This window comes from Coenobita brevimanus, chromosome 111 (assembly GCF_032717465.1).
Source record: "Coenobita brevimanus isolate Jiangsu-jjx chromosome 111, ASM3271746v2, whole genome shotgun sequence".
Taxonomy (NCBI): domain Eukaryota; kingdom Metazoa; phylum Arthropoda; class Malacostraca; order Decapoda; family Coenobitidae; genus Coenobita; species Coenobita brevimanus.
Window position 1 is genome coordinate 22,826,037 of NC_137064.1, and position 19,170 is coordinate 22,845,206.

Genomic DNA, 19,170 nt, shown 5'->3' on the forward strand with positions numbered 1-19,170 from the left:
GGAAGAGAGGCAACATGATTGCAATGTTCAGGACCATAATGGGAGTAGATAAAACTGACAAAGAAGATCTGTTTTTATGGGATAAGAGAGTAACAAGAGGACACGGAATGAAACTGAAGAAGCCAAGCTGCTTGAAGGCTATCAAGAAATACAGTTTTCCTTATAGATATACAGACCTGTGGAATAGCCTGGACAAAAAGACTGTCCAGTCTAAAACTTAAACGAGTTTAAAGCTACATCTGACTTACTGAGAAACAGAGACGGGACTCCACGAGCATAGCTCATTTCCTGTATATCACAATTAGGTAAATACAAGTAGGTGTAATACACACACACACACACACACAGGGAGTCATCAGATGCAGACGTCCGACATCGGCGCTCCGTACCAAACCAACACCGCCAGTGGCATTACCTAAATTAGTATCTTTGTATGAGTCAAGCTCTGTACCAGGTTAGACTAAATGAGTTTTCATTATTAAAAGGAAAAAAATAATAAGTTTAAACAAGACTTGTTCAAACAGAAAAGAGAACCATGAGGAAAAAAATGAGCTGAGTCAGCTGGGTTTGTTTAGACTACAGCAACGCGGGGAAAGTGTACATGCTCTGTAATTACATACTCTGTTCTTTTAGTATTGCAAAATGGATACATACTTTAGTAAAATAAATTTGGAAAAGAAAAGGGATAAAAGTAAAAAGCAAAATGACGATTTCTACCAAGAACTGGTTGAAGTGGAGACTCACAATAGATTGGTTGAACGTGTACACAAACTAGAAATGGCTTTCAAAAATGAAATTGATGAAATAAAGAAGCAAATGCACTTGCAAAAGGAAGAAATAGAAAAACTAGGAAGGGAGGCCAACAAGAAAGACACAACCATCAGTGAGCTAACAGTGGAATTGAGTACACTTAGGAAGAAAGTGAGTGAAATGGCAAGTACAGTAGTCAATCACGAGAGTGTCATGGAAGAGTTAAAAAATGACAGAGACAATTAGGCAAGCAAGTAGTCTTATGGACCAGAGCAGTGATATTGAGGAGAAGATAACACAGGTGAATGAAGCTGTGCAAAGCTACAAAAATGATGTAGAAACCACGTATGCTGAAATGGTGAAAGTAAAGAAAGACTTAGAAACAAGGGTGGAGGAAAAAAGCATTAAAAAGGAAGTGAAAAGAATAATCCAAAACAATCCAAAGTTAGTCAGAGATTCAGTAGAGATAAACAAATCTATAGTAATCACTGGTATAGAAGAGGAAGAAGTAAAAAACAAGATCACAAGAGACAAAAAGGAGATGGCAAATGTAATGAGCTTACTGAAAGAAGTATCAGAGGAAATCTGTAGTAAAGACATAGAGGAACACAAAAGGTTAGGGAAATACGAGAAAAGCAAGACAAGACCTCTAAAGGTGACTTTCCAGAGTGTAAACACTGTGGAAGAGATACTAAAAAATGCAAAGAATCTTATGGAAGAAGAGAAGTTCAAAAATGTATGGATAAAAAGATGCCTAACACAAGAGGAACTGGAATTACTGAAAGAGAAAAGGGAGGAAGCAAAAACAAAAAATGAGGGAAGATCAGAAGAGGAGAAGAAGAAATTTTTTTATAAAGTAATAGGATTGCAGGTACGAAAGTGGTACACAAACAGGATGGAAGAAAAAGGAGGAAGGTAGTAGAACCATGTCATGACAAGTATATAAACAAAATGATAAAGTTGATGTACTCAAATGTGGATGGAATGGTATCAAAATTACTAGAGATGAATGATTATGTCAGAGAAAATGAACCACAAATAATATGCCTAACTGAAACAAATTTAACACCACGGATATCCAATGACATACTAAACTTAGAGGAATACAATATATGGAGAAGAGACAGAAATTTAAAAAAAGGAGGAGGAATTATAATATTAACTAAGAAAAATCTAAAAGTCAAGGAAATAAACCTTGATATACCATCACAAGTAGAACTGATTGCAGTAGAGATCAACCATCTGAAGGTAAAGTAATTGTAGCCAATTTGTACATGCCACCCAGATCAAACACATGGGAGAGACAAATATGAGGACCTGGCAGAGAGTACAATTCAAAGTATAAGATCATTACTACAAAAAATGGAAGAGAAATCGGAAAGAATTATACTAACTGGGGATTTCAACACAAATATAAATTGGAATACTCTAGATATAAATAGCCAAGAAAGCTGTTGGGACCAAAAGCTCCTGGATCTAGTACAAGAGTTTTTCCTAACGCAACATGTGAGGGAAACCACCAGAAAAAGAGGACTTGATGTACCTTCAGTGCTAGATCTAATATTTACTAGGCAAGAAGATGATATTGACAGTTTAATATATCACCCTCCACCCGGCAAAAGCGATCATGCAGTACTAAATTATAACTTCAGGATAGCATATGACATAGTCAACAGCAATGACAGTTACAAAAAGAGCCTCAACTATAAAAAGGGAAATTATCAAGACCTAAAGAAGTATTTCTTAGAAGTTGATTGGGAAAATGAGCTTAGAGGACAAGATTTAAATGCTGTATATAAAAAATTCTGTGAATTTTATGAAATAGAGTCCAGAAGTACATCCCACAGCACAAAGAAACAGATAAGAAAATACAGAAATGGTTCAATACAGAATGTAAAAAATCAAAAGAAAGAAGAGATTTGTTGTGGAATAGATACAGAAGACACAATAGTGAAAGGGCGTATAATAATTACAAACAGGCAAGAAACGACTATACAAGAATAAGGAGGGAAGCTCAAAAACGGTTTGAGGAGGATATAATAAATAAAAGTAGCGATCTACCAAAGCTGTTTTACAGCTATATCAGAAGCAAAACCAAAGTAAAAGATATAATACAATCCATTACGGACGAGGGAATCACTTATACACAAGAGAAAGATATTTGTGAAGCACTAAATAAGAATTTCCAATTAGTTTTTACAGAAGAAAAAAATTTTGAGGGACTGTGGAACACGCATGTCCACACATACTACCAGATATACAAATAGCAGAAAAAGTAATACAGGAGGAGTTAAGTAGATTAGACAGAGGAAAAGCAAGTGGTCCTGATGAAATTTCATGTTGGGTATTACGAGAATGTGCAAAGGAGTTAAGTAAACCATTATTTTTAATTTTCAAGAAATCCCTGAGTCAAGGTAAACTACCTGATATTTGGAAAAAAGCAAATATTGTCCCCTTATTCAAGAAAGGAAATAGACAAAATCCACTCAACTACCGACCAGTATCACTGACCAGTGTTGTAAGCAAGGTATTAGAAAAGCTTATAAGAAAAGCTTGGGTAAATCATCTAGAAGAACACAGTATGATAACAGAAAGACAGTTTCGTTTCAGAAAAGGAAAATCATGTGTTACTAATCTGTTGAGCTACTATGACAGAGTAACAAACACAATACAGGAAAGGGAAGGATGGGTGGACAGTATCTATTTAGATTTCAAGAAAGCTTTTGACACAGTACCACACCAAAGACTTTTATGGAAACTGTACCATCAAGGAGGAATTCGAGGCAAACTGTTTTGTTGGATGCAAGACTTTCTCATTAAAAGAGAAATGAGGACAGTACTAAGAGGAAACTACTCATCATGGAAAGAAGTGACTAGTGGAGTACCACAGGGTTCAGTGCTGGCACCAATCATGTTTTTAGTGTATATAAATGATATAAACAGTAACACTGGAAATGAGAGCTATATGAATATGTTTGCAGATGATGCAAAAATACAAAGGAGAATTACTAGCACAGACTCTTGTAGGGAGCTACAAGAAGAATTAAATAAACTTCATGAATGGAGTAGTACATGGCAAATGGACTTCAGTTTTGACGAGTGTTATGTAATCAAGTTTGGTAAAAGTGGAAAAAGACCTTATTGGGATTATAAGTTAGGAAATAAAACCCCTTTACACATCAGAAAGAGAGAAAGACCTAGGGGTGATTATCAATAACAGACTATCTCCGGCTGACCACATCAGCGAGAAGGTACGGAACATGTATACACTGCTTGCAAATATGAGAATAGCATTCACATACATAAATGAAGACATGCTAAGAAGGATAATAACATCATTCATTAGACCAACCCTGGAATATGCATCAGTAGTCTGGAGTCCTCATCTCAAAAAGCATATAGACAAGATTGAAAAAGTTCAAAGGGCTGCTACAAGATGGATACCAAGCTTAAGGGACCTAAGCTACAAAGAAAGACTAAATAAACTGAATCTACCAACACTACAGGAGAGAAGGAAAAGAGGTGACATGATAATGCTATATAAGTGCATATCAGGGAAGGAGAAAATAGACATAAATGATTACTTAACATATGGAGAAGCATCAGCAAGAGGACACTGCAAAAAACTGCATAAGAAGAGAGGTGATAAAGACGTAAGGAAATTCAGTTTCCCAAACAGAGCAATTGATCAATGGAATGCACTACCGAATGAAATAGTGTGTGCCAAAACAATTCACAAATTTAAGGATATGTACGATAAATATGGTTTAAGACACGGGACAGTACGAGCTTGACTCATTCCTGTAAAGATACAATTAGGTAAGAACAATTAGGTAAGAACACACACACACACACACACACACACACACATACACTGCAAACAGAACCATTGTGTCCCCCCCTGTGGTGGGGGGGACACAATCTGGCTGCACTATGGGGTGGTACTACTACTATGCGGCCAGGTTGTATTAGGAAGAATACTGCCACCGTATTTCCTGCGTGTCGTAAAAGGCAACTAAAAGGGGCGGGGTGAGGGGACTAGGGACCCCCTCCTCTGTTTTTTAGTTCGTAAAAAGAGACAGGCCAGAGAAAGGGATGGGGGATGGAGTTATCCCCGTACCCTGAAGATTGGGTCTATGAATGTGCATGGATGCAGTACGATTGAAGCTAAAAGGGAGGAGATTGGGAGAATGTTTGTGAGAAGAATGTTGGATGTGTTAGCTATGAGTGAAACGAAGATGAAAGGGAAGGGTGAGTCTATGTTTGGAAGTGTGAATGGAAGATTGTCAGGTGTTGATAGAAGAATGGCAAGAGAAGGTGTGGCCTTGTTAGTGAGTCCAGAAGTACAGCAGTGTGTGACTGAATGGAAGGAGGTGTCATCGAGACTAATGTGGGTGAAAGCAAAATTTGAACGTGAGTTGTGGGTGTTTGTGAGTGCATAAGGGCCTGGTAGTGAAAGGGATGAAGAAGAGAGGGAGTCTTTCTGGAATGATGTTGATGAGTGTCTGCAGAGTTTTGGAGCGAATGTGAATGTGGTAATGATGGGAGATCTGAATGCTAGAGTGGGAAATGTAGCAGCTGAAGGTGTAGTTGGTATGCATGGTGTGCCTGGAAGAAATGAAAATGGGGAACGAATGATAGGGATGTGTGTTGAGCGAGAGATGGTGATTGGAAATACGCTGTTTGAGAAGAAAGATGTTTATAAGTATACATGGGTGAGACAGGAGGGTGGAAGGTTTGTTGACAGAGCTTTGATGGACTATGTGGTTGTGTCTAGGAATGTAACAGGAAGATTGTTGGATGTGAGAGTTCTGAGAGGGAAGGGTGGAGGTATGTCTGACCACTACTTGGTGGAGGGAAAGTTAAGAGTAGGTAAGAGATGGGTGAGAGCTAGGAGGGTTAGGTGTGGCAGGGAGGTTTTGAAAGTGAGTGAGTTGGATAAAAGAGAGAAAAAGATAGAGTATCAGGAGAAATTGAAAGATGAGTGGAACGCAGTGAAAGATCAGGAAAATGGCAGTGTGGAGGAGGAATGGCAGTTGTTTAAGAGTGCTGTGGTGGGGCATGCAGAAGAGGTGTGTGGTGTGAGACATGTGGGTGGTGGTGTAAGAAAAGGAAGTGAATGGTGGTGCGAGGAAGTAAGTATGGCTGTGGCTGAGAAGAGACGTGCATATGAAGTGTGGCTGCAGAGGAAGGATGAGATGTCATATGAAAGGTATAAGGAAAAAAGGAATAGGGCGAGAAGGGCTGTGCGCGATGCTAAAGTGGCAGCAGATGAGAGGTGGGGTAGGTGGCTGACAGAGAATTTTCAACAGAATAAGAAAATGTTTTGGAAGAAGGTGAAAAGGGTGCGAAAGGGAGAGTCTGGGAAGGAAGAACGAATAAAAGCAGAGGATGGAAGGATGTTAATTGAGATGGATGCAGTAAGGAAGAGGTGGGCAGAGTATTTTGAAAGATTGTTAAATGTAGAGGAGGAAAGGGTGGCTGAAATTGTGGCGGATAGAAGGGTGCAAGGAATAAATGTGTTGGGAGAGTTGAATGATTCTTTGATCACGAAGGAGGAAGTGGAGAAGGCAGTAAAGGAGATGAAAACAGGGAAAGCTGCAGGTATGGTTGGGTGTGCTGTGGAATGCCTGAAGGGTGGTGGAGTGACTATTGTTGACTGGTTCATAAGATTGTTGAATGTGTGCTTTGTGAAAGGTATGGTGCCAGTTGACTGGGCAAGTGCTTGTGTGGTCCCATTGTATAAAGGCAGGGGTGATAAGTATGAATGTACTAGCTTTAGGGGTATAAGTCTGTTGAGTGTTTTAGGTAAGGTTTACAGAAGAGTGTTAAGTATGAGAGTTAGAAAGGGTACAGATGGAGCGATTGGTGATGAGCAGTGTGGCTTTAGGAAAGGGAGGCGATGCGTGGATCAGGTGTTTGCTGTGAGACAAGTGTGTGAAAAGTATTTAGCGAAAGGCAAGGATGTGTTTTGGGCATTAGCGTATGAAAGAATTGATAGGGAGGCTTTGTGGACTGTTTTAAGATTGTATGGACTTGGTGGTAGGTTACTAAAAGGGATGAAAAGTTTTTATGTAAATAGTACAGCGTGTGTAAGAGTGGGAAATGCTGTGAGTGATTGGTTTCCCGTGAGAGTGGGGCTGCGACAGCGATGTGTGATGTCGCCTTGGTTGTTTAATATTTACATGGATGGTGTTGTAAGGGAGGTGAATGCAAGAGTTTTAGGTGGAGGTCTGAGTCTGGTGAATGTTGATGGTGGAGAGTGGAATCTGAAGCAGCTGCTGTTTGCAGATGATACTGCACTGGTGGCTGATTCAGAGGAGAGAATGAGACAGTTGGTAGAGGGGTTTGGAAGGGTGTGTGAAAGGAGGAAATTGAAAGTAAATGAGAATAAGAGTAAAGTGATGAAGTGTACGAGGTTGGTAGATGGTAGGGGGATGAATATAGTTTTGAATGGTGAGTTGCTTGAGGATATCTAGGTCACATATTGCTGGAGAATATCTAGGGTCACATGTTGTTGTGGATGGAAGAATAGATGCAGAAGTGAAGTTTAGAATAAATGAAGTAGGAAAGGTGCTGGGAGGAATGAAAAAAGTGTTTAGATGTCGTTCGCTTAGAATGGATGTAAAGAGAAGGCTGTATGAGGGTGTTGTGGTACCAACTGCATTATATGGGGCTGAAACATGGAATATGGGTGTAGCAGAGAGGAAAAGTTTGAATGTAATGGAGATGAGGTGTCTGAGGAGTATGTGAGGAGTGACTCATATGGATCGAGTGTGAAATGATGAAGTGAGAAGGAGAACTGGAGTTGTTCGAGAGATGGCCGGTAGAGTTGAGCAGAGGGTGTTGTGATGGTTTGGGCACATGGAGAGAATGGATAATGAGCGATTGGTGAAAAAGATAACTAGATCTGATGTGAGAGGTGTAAGGCTGAGAGGAAGACCACGAATAAGATGGATGGACAGTGTTAAGAGAGCGCTGGATGCGAGAGGGATGTCTGTTGAACAAGGAAGAGTGGCTGTGCGTGACAGAAATAAATGGAGAGAAATTGTGAGTGAATAAGTGATGACACAGCCCTGAAGGGATATTCTCCCGCATTTGGTCTGATCAGCTAGTCAGGTCAGGTGCGGGTAAGGGGATGGGTCTGTTATGATGTGGCAGGGGTAAACCAGCTCTACTGTCGGGCCCTGCTGCAGATGTCACTGATTGCATTGCGCAGTTGACCCTTGTGCGGTGAGGAACTGTCCGTTCTCCCCTTTGGGGCTAAGATGCGAATGAATGTGTTTGAATGGATGAGTAAATGGGGAGTGTGTCGTCCTGTCTCGGCTACCTCCCTCTCCTTGGGGGAAGCAGCCTAGGTATATAGAATAGAATAGATTTTAAACTAGTGTGTGAAACCTCTCCCCAAGAAACTGGTGAAAAGGATGAGTGGGCTTTAACAAGAGCATAACTAAATTTGACTTCATAAGTTACCTATGGAACAAGAAAACAAAATATGTGTTACTGAATGTACTGTCATTATCATCAACATCTCAACTCAGAATTTTCTCTTAATAAACGAGGTGGGAAGATGGAAAAGATGTTTTAACCTGTCTGGAAAAAGAAGCTGGAAAAGCTGTGCAGTATTCTGCCGACTTTCCGATCTCATATGTGTCTATGTCCATATCACAACTGGAGGATTCGCTGCATTCCACAAGCTCAGTCTGGAAAAAAAAAAAATTAAAGTAACGACTAACAAAAGGATAATTTCACAGTAAGAAGGGTAATCTAATAATTAACCGTTTCACACCAATAAGGTATACTGTATAATGTACAGTATACCTTATTGGTGTGAAAGGGTTAATTAGGGGAGATTGGTGATGGCTCAGACAGTGGGATGGTTCAGACAGTGCATTTCCTGAGAAACATATAGGACCTAGGGCCGTGAGGTCTTGCATGAAAGTGCAATCGTTTGTTTACTTTGACCACACGAAACCTCCAAGCCACAAACTTTTCGATGCAGGCCAGATTTTTTTTTTTTTTTTTCACTTCCTGTTATGATTTGAGTGTACATTGTAAGCTCTACCTCTATGAATATGTCAAGCAGCGAATTATGCAGTATTATGGTGAATCTGTGTCGCATGTAAAAGATATTGTTGTAAAAAATTAATGTTAAACTCTCTTGTGTGAAATATACGGGTATCCATCAATCAATTACAGTAATCATTCGATTACCAGACACTCCGTATAAGCTACGCTCCATATCTGGACATTAGGCCTTGGCTTTATTAAATCCATATCCAGATTTCTTTGTCTGTATCTGAACAAAAATAAATTCTGACATCACCGGCTGGTCGGCCTACAAAAAAAAAAAAAAAAAAAAAAAAAAAAAAAAAATCGGTTTGGTGGCTGGCCAGCCTCACTGGCCAAATGAAGGTAACAGACCCTAACTCACAAGCTGAGCAAATATGGCTGTCTAGCTCCTCACCAAATGGTCAAAGTCCCCAGGCTGCCCGGATCACTCCGACACTACCAGTTGCCAGCGGGTACTACAGACTCTAACCCACAAGCTCAGTAAATATGGCCATCCGGCTCCTCACCGAACGGTCAAAGTCCCCCGGTGGCCCTGATCACTCGGACGCTAACAGCCGCGCGTGAGTAATACACACCCTAACCCACAACCTGAGCAAATACAGCTGTCCGGCTCCTCACCGAATGGTCAAAGTCCCCAAGTCACCTGGATCACTCTGACACTCCCGGGCACACACAGCTGTCCGCCTCCCTACCGAAATATCACTCTCCCCTGCCCGGCCGGATGACCCACACAGTCCCAGAGACCATGATGTAACGGGGCTCCAGTGTTGCTCATTTGCATGATTGAGTGAAATTGACTCTCGTCCTCAGAGGAAAGTTAGGTGCTTTTTACTTGTGCTTTCTACTTGTCTACTCATAGCCAAGCATGGGTAGAGACATGGCAGCTCAGCATTCATGTGGCTGTATCAGACCTCAGTTCCCATTTTTCTCTTACAAATGTGGATGTACTTGTGACCAAGGCTGCTTCCACTGTTGTGTTTGTGGTGGCTTCCTACCTTTTTCAGGCCTTAATATTCCTCTGCGTCATTCTCGTGTGTGTGATGATGGCCCCACCACAACCTGAGATGTGAAAGTGAAAAGGTTTTGACTCTGGAAAAGAAGCATGAGATACTGGGCAAGGCTGACGCTGGCTGGACCACTTCACACATTCTGCAGGAATATGATCTGGCCCATTCAACTTTGTTTGATATCAAGAAATCACGGGCCAAGCTTATTCAGTATGGACTGGACTGCAGCAATGCCACTCAGAAGGGCTAGAGGAAGGTGATGTCTCAGCCCTGCCACGCCGCCATCAACCAGCTGACTTTGGTTTGGTTCCACCAACAACAGGGTGCCAGTGTGCTTGGGTGTGGGACTGAGCTGAAGGGGGCAACCGAGAAGTTTGCATGCCTACACAACATGCATGACTTCAAGGCACCTGAAGGTTGGCTCTTCCGGTTCAAACTTCGACATAGACATACTGGCCGTAAGACACATGATGAGGCTCTGGATGCGGAAGTGGAGGATGTTGAGCTGTTTCGTCAGAAAATGCAGTGCCTGATCGAGGACAAGGGCCTTCCTCTCGGTCAGGTGTACAAAGCTGACAAAATTGGCCTCTTCTATTGCTCCTTGCCCACCAACACCCTGGCAGATGAGAGGGAGAAGACTGTGCCTAGTTGGATGTTATCCAAACAGCGTGTCTCGGTCTTGTGCTGTGGCAATGCTAACTGGATGCACCACCTCAAGCCCATTACTGTTGAACATGCAAAACATCCACATTGTCTCCATGGGTTGATGGACAGCCTGCCTGTTGTGTGGTACCATTCTCTGAAGGCCTGGTTTACCTCTAAGATCATCAAAGATTGGTTCCACAGACACTCTGTCAAGAAGGTTATCTGTTATCAAACGGAGGAACAAGGCATCCCTCGCCACCCGATTTATGATCTCCTGATCCTCGACAATACCCCTGTGCATCCATCTGAGAAGGAATTGGTTGCTGGTAATGGTCATATCAGGTGCATGTTTTTGCCACCTAATATGAATGCTCTTATTGAACCAATGGACCAAGGTGTTATCATGGCAGCAAAGAGACTGTACCATCGGAGATTCTTGGACAAGTGATGGTGACACTAGAGGACAAGCAAGGAGTCAACACATGTGGGGAGTGGACCTTGGGAAATCTTCATTACATCACGTCTGTGGTGTTCAACTGGGTGTATACTTGGAAGGAAGTCTCTGTCAAAACTCTCCAAAGTGGCTGGTCTCATCTCCTTCTGGGATACGAGGCTGTACACGACTTTGATGGATTTGACATGGACGATATCCACTTTCGTCTACATACAGTCAGTAGGTGGGGATGTTGATGTTGACAATGTGGAGGAGTGGTTGGATGACGACAGTGGTGATCCAGGTTGTCAGACATTGTCTGATGAGGAGATTGTCGCTGCTGTCTCTGCAGGGCAGACGGAGGACAGCGATGAGAAAGAGCACCCTGACTCTGAGCACCCCGCCACTCCATCATTCCCTCGTCTTGGAGCACTACTTGCCAGCACCGAGCAGGTGCTCAATTATGTTGAACACCTCATTGCAACAGGGAGTAGGTGCCACTCAAACTGGCGATGGATCTGCGAGCAGTCAAAAGATGCTGTCATCCTCCATCAGAATCATCATACATGTCGTCAAACCATGATCAACTCCTTCAAGCCTGCCATCCCCACGTGCACGAGCCTGTTCTTCCCACAACAATCACCTTGTCCCAAGTCTTCACTCTCAGACCTGCAACCAAACACATCTATAGCCGCTGAGTTGCCATCAGACATAAACTTGCAGCTGTCTTCAGAATCTCCTGAGGTGGGTAGGCCTCCATCACCTCGCTGCACGTCCCCACTCATCGCCCAGCTCCAGCAGATGGAGGAGGAGGAGTCTGACATTTGTTAAACGCCAGTTTGGGGGCTACTGAGTTACGATGCCTGTCCGCCAGTCACTGGGTGGTAAGTACTGTACTCTACTGTGAATTTTTCTGGATTATTATTGTTTATGCATTGTTTTCTTAGTCTCTAGCATTATACTGGATATTCCCATGTGTGTTTTTATGTCTAAATACAGTACTATACTGTACAGTAGCTGAATGACTGAAGAACACTGCCACAATTAGGTAGGGGACTGTACATACTGTTTAGGCTGGGTATAGGTAGGGTACTGGTAGGTAGGATATTGCACTGTGTCTGGATTTCGTCCATATCCAGATACACCAATGGCCCTATTATGTCAGATAATCAAGGAATTACAGTAATCCCTTCAATATCCGGATGCCCAATAACCGGACTCCCCAATGTCTGGACATTTTGGACCCAGGCCTTTCGGGATAGGATAGGAAGCGTTAGGAGGAACACACTGAGGTGGTTTGGCCATGTGGAGAGGATGGAGGGTGAGAGACTGCCAAGGAGAGTGTATGTGAGTGAGGTGGAGGGGGGGAGAGGGAGGGGGAGGCCGAGGATGAGATGGAATGGAGAGGTATATGAGAGAGGAAGGTGTGAGTTAGAAACAGGGCAGTGAAATGGCGGGGGACAGGGCGACGTGGAGGCAATTTGTTTGTGGCTACCCTGTACGGGATTAAGGCATCTGGCAATAGATAGATGAACAAATAGCCTTCGAAACCCCCCCCCCCCCAAAAAAAAAAAAAAAAAAAAAAAAAAAATCAACCATACTTTGAACTTTGCGCATGGTGCCGAACAGCTGTGTTTACGCATGGCCCCTTGCTTCCTCCACTCCCCAGTTACCGCCTAACTACCATCCTGACTAGATGCTCATTGCAATGGATGTCACACGTGCTCGATTTTTATAATAAAGAGTGAATAAACTGCAATACCTCGCCACTAGAGCACATGGGAATTTACGGTGTAGTACAGTGTTAAGAAATTAGAATTCAGAGTGCAAAGGATTAAGTGTGGAGTGCTAACTTTTTTTTTTTTTTTTTTCTTTTTTTTTTATGCGAGGAAGAAGGAACCAAAGGCCATGAGCCCGCAGTAACAGTTCCCTCCAAGAGAAAAACAAAATACAATAGAGAGCCAAATTCAAGATCCGATCATTTTGAGATGCCTGGACACACTACGTTTGAAAGACTGGAGATCATAGGCAGCAGGAAATACAGACAGAGGGAGACAGTTCCAGAGCTGACCTGTTGCATAAATGAAAGACTGGGAGTAACGGTTAACTCTTGCATTAGAGAGTTGGACAGAAAAGGGATGAGAGTTTGCTGCCAGACGGGTGCTACGCGCCCGACGTAGAGGTGGAGGAATGCAAGCAGACAGTTCAGAGGAGCAGTGACCATTAAAGTAGCAGTTGAAACTGGAGTGGTGCAAGTTAGAACAGAATGTGCAGTGTTAAACAATTATAACTCAAAGTGCAAAGGATTAAGTGCAGCAGAACACTAGATTACTGTACATGCTTCAAGAGCATTTTCACCACTGCCAGGACCTTAGAGGAGGCGGGTTAATCTTTGTAACGGCCACGGACGTGTTGTAAGTACCCTGTACACTGTTAAATATTTTCCATACCCACTTCTACTTCCTTATTCTCTGGTTCCTTTGCATTTATTTCATGCTTTCTGTCCCTTATTTGTGTGAACAGGGTCTTAAATAGGTGCTGTGCATGTCTGGTAGGGTGTTATTTAGGTGGCTTTCCAAGCAGGGCTGGGTTAGGGTACATAAGTATCTGTCCAGAAGACATTTTCCCAGTATCCAGACAAACCCACTTTCCAGACATGACTTTGGCTCTATTACATTGGCGAGTAATGAGAAGGGTGGGTGGTGAACTGAACGAAAGGAAGGCAATGATTGATTATGTGTGTGTGGATGAAAGGATGCGAAAATATGTAATAGATGCAAGAGCTCATAGAGGTTGAGGGAGTCGACTTTCTGACCACTACTTGGTGGTGGCCAGAGTCAAGGTAACAATTAGGATGAAGAAATAGAAGAAGGGAAGGACGGGAAAAAGGAGTATTTGTAAGGAGTGTCGAAAGGTTACAAGAGGATGAGAAAAAGGCAGAGTATAAGAGAGAAGTGGAGGAACGATTGGGCAAATACGAATTGGAGCAGATGGGGGACATGGAAGGCGTGTGCAGGATATTTACAGAGATGGTATGGGGCAGAAGGGTTTAAGGGTAAATGCAGATAAAACAAAAGTGATGATATCTAGGGTTGGTGGCGGTACTGTCAAAGACGAGGGAGAGTGGCCATGTGCAGTTTGCCACAAGGGCGTGGGAAGTAATTCCATCTTGAGCGGTGTGTGTGATAAATGGGTGCATAAGAGATGTAGTGGTATCAGAGGTAGACTGCGAGATAATGCTGATTTTATGTGTACGGCGTGCCGGGGTGAGCAGGCGGAGATTGTCAGACGTGAAAGGATTGAACTTGCTGGTGAATCTCTTGAGTGTGTGGAAGAGTTTTGTTATTTGGGAGACATGTTGTGTGCTGGAGGTGGGGCTGGAGCTAGCTCTGTGGCTAGGGTGAGAAGTGGTTGGAAGAAGTTCAGGGAGCTCTTGCCTCTCCTGACATTGAGAGGGCTCTCCCTACGTGCTAAGGGGTCTTTGTATGCAGCATGTGTTAGGAGTGTAATGCTGTATGGCAGTGAGACCTGGGCAGTGAAGGAGGAAGATTTTCTCCGGCTCAGACGTACAGAAATGACAATGATTAGGTGGATGTGCAGTGCGTCCCTGCATCCAAGGCCTGGAGGGGCTGGGTTTACAATGGAAGAGTTGAGAGGTAGGATGGGACTGGAGTGTATTGGTGCTGTGATGAGGAGAGGTAGATTGAGGTGGTTTGGACATGTGGAGAGGATGGGGGATGATAATTGGGTGAGGAAGGTGAGAAGTGTTAATACTGGGGGTGGGGTTATGAGGGGTAGACCGAGAAAGACATGGGACGAGGTCATTAAGTGTGACCTTAGGGTTAAGGGACTGAACAGGGAGGCTGCAATGGATCGTGCAGCATGGAGAGCCGCCATTAGGTGACCAAGGCCGACACATGCAAGCATGTTGGAGCCTTTAAAAATGAAAACGAAAACGAAATATGAGCAGCATGTGATGTGGTGTGTGGGATGAAGAGAAGACGGAGGGGTGTGCAAGGAACAGCATGGTGGAATGAAGAGGTGAGACAGGCTGTGGCACAAAAGAAGAAAGCATACAATGAATGGATGAGAAATAGGGGCGTGGAAGAAGTTGAGAGGCGGAAGAGAGGGTTATATGTAGAAAGAAAGAGAGAGGTGAAAAGGTTAGTAAGAGAGAGTAAGAAGAGAGTGGATGAGGAATTTGGAAGGAACTTGAGTGTAAAGTGGAGGGACTGTAAGAAAATGTTCTGGAAAGAGGTGAAAAGAGTAAGACAGGGTGAGAGTGAAGTTAGCAGGGGAATGAAAGATAAAAATGGTAGATTACTAGTGGAGAAGGAAGAAAAAGTGAGCAGATGGAGAGAACACTTTAAGGAATTGTTGAACATAGAGGATGGAAGTAATGCGAGCATAAGTGGCTGGGGAATGGCTGGGAGGAGGAGGGAGGTCAGAAGACAGGAAGAAATCAGTAGGATAGAAGTTGTGGAAGCAATGAAGAAAGTTATATTGGGGAAAGCCCCAGGAATTGATGGAGTGTGTGGTGAAATGCTGAAGTATGAGGGAGAGATAGTAGTAGAATGGATGTGGAAAATGTGCAGATTGGCCTGGGAGGAAGGTAGAGTCCTGGAGGATTGGAAGTCAGGTATAATTATTCCTTTGTACAAAGGAAAAGGGGAAAACGAAGTGTGTGGTAATCATAGGGGCATCGGTCTTCTTAATATAATAGGAAAAGTGTATGGTAGGATACTTATTGACAGAGTTAGAGAAAGAATAGAGGAATTTGTTGGAGAAGAACAGGGAGGCTTTAGGAAGGGAAGAGTTTGTGTAGATCAGATATTCATTCTTAGATCTTTAGTGGAAAAGTTTCTAGAGAAGGGAAAGAAGTTGTATGCGGCTTTCATGGATTTGGAGAAAGCATATGACAAGGTGGATAGACAACGATTGTGGAAAGTATTAAGAATATATGGAGTAGATGGGAAGTTGTTGAATGCTGTGAAGAGTATGTATGATGGTGCTAAGGCGGCAGTGTGTGTGGATGGTGAACTGAGTGAATTTTTCTCTTTGAAGGTTGGGTTGAAACAGGGATGTGTCATGTCTCCATGGTTGTTCAATCTGTACATGGATGGGGTAATAAAAGAGGTACAAGGTAGAGAAGTGGATGTTGGAGTGGCCCTGGTGAGAGAGGGTAGTGTTTGGAAACTCCCTGTACTGTTTTTGCAGATGATACTGTGTTGTTGAGTGAAGATGAAGGAGAGCTGCACGGCTTGGTGGATGAGTTTGGGAGTGTGTGTAAGAAACGGAATCTAAAGGTGAATGTAGGGAAGAGTAAAGTGATGGTCTTTGAGAGGGGTGATGTCAGTGAATGTACAGCGAGGTTGGATGGTGAGGAATTGGAAAATGTGAGTACGTTTACGTACTTGGGTAGTGTGATGAGTAAGGATGGAGGTTTGGAGGGTGAAGTGCTTGAAAGGGTACAGCAGGGAAGAAAGGTTACTGGTTCCTTGAAAGCAATGATAAGAAGCATGGAAGTGAAAAAGTTACTACATGACAGTATTGTGATACCAACTCTAACGTATGGAAGTGAAGCTTGGACGTTGCTGGAAGGACACAAGTCAAGAGTGAGAGCAGTGGAAATGAGTTATTTAAGAGAAGCCTGTGGAGTCACATGGAGAGACAGGCCGACAAATGAGAATATAAAGGAGCGTTGTGATGTGGATGTGATAGGAAGCATTAGGAGGAATACACTGAGGTGGTTTGGCCATGTGGAGAGGATGGAGGGTGAAAGACTGACAAAGAGAGTGTATATGAGTGAGGTGGAGGGGGGAAGAGAGAGGGGGAGGCCGAGGATGAGATGGAGGGATGGGGTGGAGAGGTATATGAGAGAGGAGGGATGTGAGTTGGGAGCGGTGCAGTGAAATGGCGGGGGACAGGGCGACGTGGAGGCGATTTGTTTGTGGCCACCCCGAACGGGATTGAGGCGTCTGGCAGTAGATAGATAGATAGACATTGGATTGTGGAGGGATTATTGTACTGTACACAGATTCGGGATGATTCAGACTGCTGAGGAGAGGGATGGTTCATTTCTCAATAGTGTGGTCATAGGTACTTGTAGGGAGATAGGGAGGTTGGTTGTAGATTGTTGGAGCATGGCCAGAATAAACTCATGAGACATAGCATGGCTCGAACTTGTCACTGCTTATTACACGGTGTGTTGTCAGCTAGACTGGATAGGTAGGTCCCTCTTTCTCTTTCTCACTTACCCCCTTTTGTGCATCAGTGAGGAGAGTTAGAGCACTCATAGGTTACAGAATTTATTGTACAGTTATATATACCAAATAGTAAGTTACAGAGTAACAGCATGACAGCAAACCCTCCTAGCTGACCCTTGTGTTCCTGGGCCTTCCTTCCAACCCCTTCTCTCTCCTGCTCTCTCTCCTGTTCTCTCTCCTTCTCTCCTTCCTACATGTGATGTGGGACTTGTATCCCCCTCTGGCTTCCGGCTAAAGTGTGGGGGTGTACGTGTGCGTACGTGTGTGTGTGTGTATTTACCTATTTGTAGTGTACAGGAATTGAGCAATGCTCGTGTTGTCCTGTCTCCATATCCACATTTATCAAGTCTACCTTTACACATATGAATGTTTTTCTCATGCACCACCTCTTTGTCTAAGTCGTTCCAAATATTTAAGTATTTACCTAATATACCTAATTGTGATATACACGGAATGTACTATGCTCGTGGGTTTCCGTCGCTGTTTCTCAATAAGTCAAATTTAGCTTTAAACTCGTTTAAGTTTTTAGACTGGACGATCTCTTTGTCCAGGCTATTCCATAAGTCTATACTTCTGTAAGGAAAGCTATATTTCTTGATATCCTTCAAGCAGCTTGACTTTTTCAATTTCATTCCGTGTCCTCTTGTTGCTCTCTTATCCCATACAAACAGATCTTCTTTGTCAATTTTATCTACTCCCACCATGGTCCTAAACACCGCAATCATGTCTCCCCTCTTTCTCCTTTCCTCTAAGGAAGGCAAATCCAGCTTTTCCAGCCTCTCTCTGTATGACAGGTCTGCCAGACTGGGGACCATCTTGGTTGCTGTTCTTTGTATTCTCTCAATATTGCTTATATCTTTCTTTTTGTGTGGGGACCACACTACCGCTGCATATTCTAACCTGGGGCGGATCATGGCCACTATCAATTTTTTCATCATCTCCTCATCCATATAATGAAATGCTACTCTTATGTTAGTCACGAGTTTATAAGTCTCTCCAACTATCTTGTTAATGTGCTTTTCTGGTGACAAACTATCTTGGACCAGCACTCCCAAATCTTTCTCTTCTCTCATTTTTGTGATTAATTCATTACCCAACAAATAATTCAGTGATGGCCTCCCGGTACTTTTACCCATTTCCAATATTTTACATTTCTTTACATTAAATTTCATTTCCCACGTCCGGCTCCAATCGTGTATCCTATCCAAATCCTCCTGTAGTATTTTACAATCCTCCTCAACCTCTATCTTCCTCAAGATCTTTACATCATCAGCAAACAGACTTGCATAACTATTCACTCCATCTACCATATCATTTACGTAAATCAGGAACATTACTGGCGCCAACACCGAGCCTTGAGGGACTCCACTTGTTACTTCCCTCCATCCAAACATCCTATCCTTTATTACTGTCCTCACTTGTCTGTCTCTCAAAAAGTCTCTCATCCATTCCAGAAGTTTCCCCTTCAGTCCTCCTATATGTTCTAGTTTCCACATTAATCTCTTATGAGGTACCTTGTCAAAGGCCTTCTCTAAGTCTAAGTGTCACGGGGTTTTTATAATATCACGGTAATTTTGATATAAATGGTTAAATGTTATTTAAATTGATAATAATATTCAATAATATTGAAGAGCAGAGACAATGATTGTCTTGCTACATCAAGCAACGATTACTTTACGCTGGCTTAGCACGATTCTCTGAGAACGAGAATTCATAAACTTTCTCAACAGTACTCAGCAGAGACTAATTACTCACAATTGCTGAATTACTGTACTGTTAGCCTCTGGAGAAAGTTACATCACCCCTGACAATAAATAACTAATACTAATAATAATAACATCAGGTTCTTGCTGATGCATTAACTCCTGGCACAACGGATTTTAAGTTAATACAACAAGACTGGTCTAAGTACCAGTTATGAATAGTAAACGTTTATGCAAGCTAGGAGCTGTATGGAAAATAAGCTTAATTATGGAGAAATGAAACAAGATTTACT

At 42.8% G+C, this 19,170-nt stretch overlaps 1 protein-coding gene across 1 annotated transcript in view; it reads right to left on the bottom strand.

Moving 5' to 3' along the window:
- Positions 1-19,170, bottom strand: part of LOC145417842 (von Willebrand factor A domain-containing protein 5A-like) — a 756,527-nt gene that overhangs the window by 117,024 nt on the left and 620,333 nt on the right. The window contains exons 15-18 of the mRNA XM_080286463.1: positions 11,578-11,725; positions 10,624-10,780; positions 10,222-10,446; positions 8,340-8,453 (exon numbers count right to left, since the gene is read on the bottom strand). Of these exons, the coding sequence (XP_080142589.1) occupies positions 8,340-8,453; positions 10,222-10,446; positions 10,624-10,780; positions 11,578-11,725 (644 nt within the window). The remainder of the gene's footprint in view (positions 1-8,339; positions 8,454-10,221; positions 10,447-10,623; positions 10,781-11,577; positions 11,726-19,170) is intronic.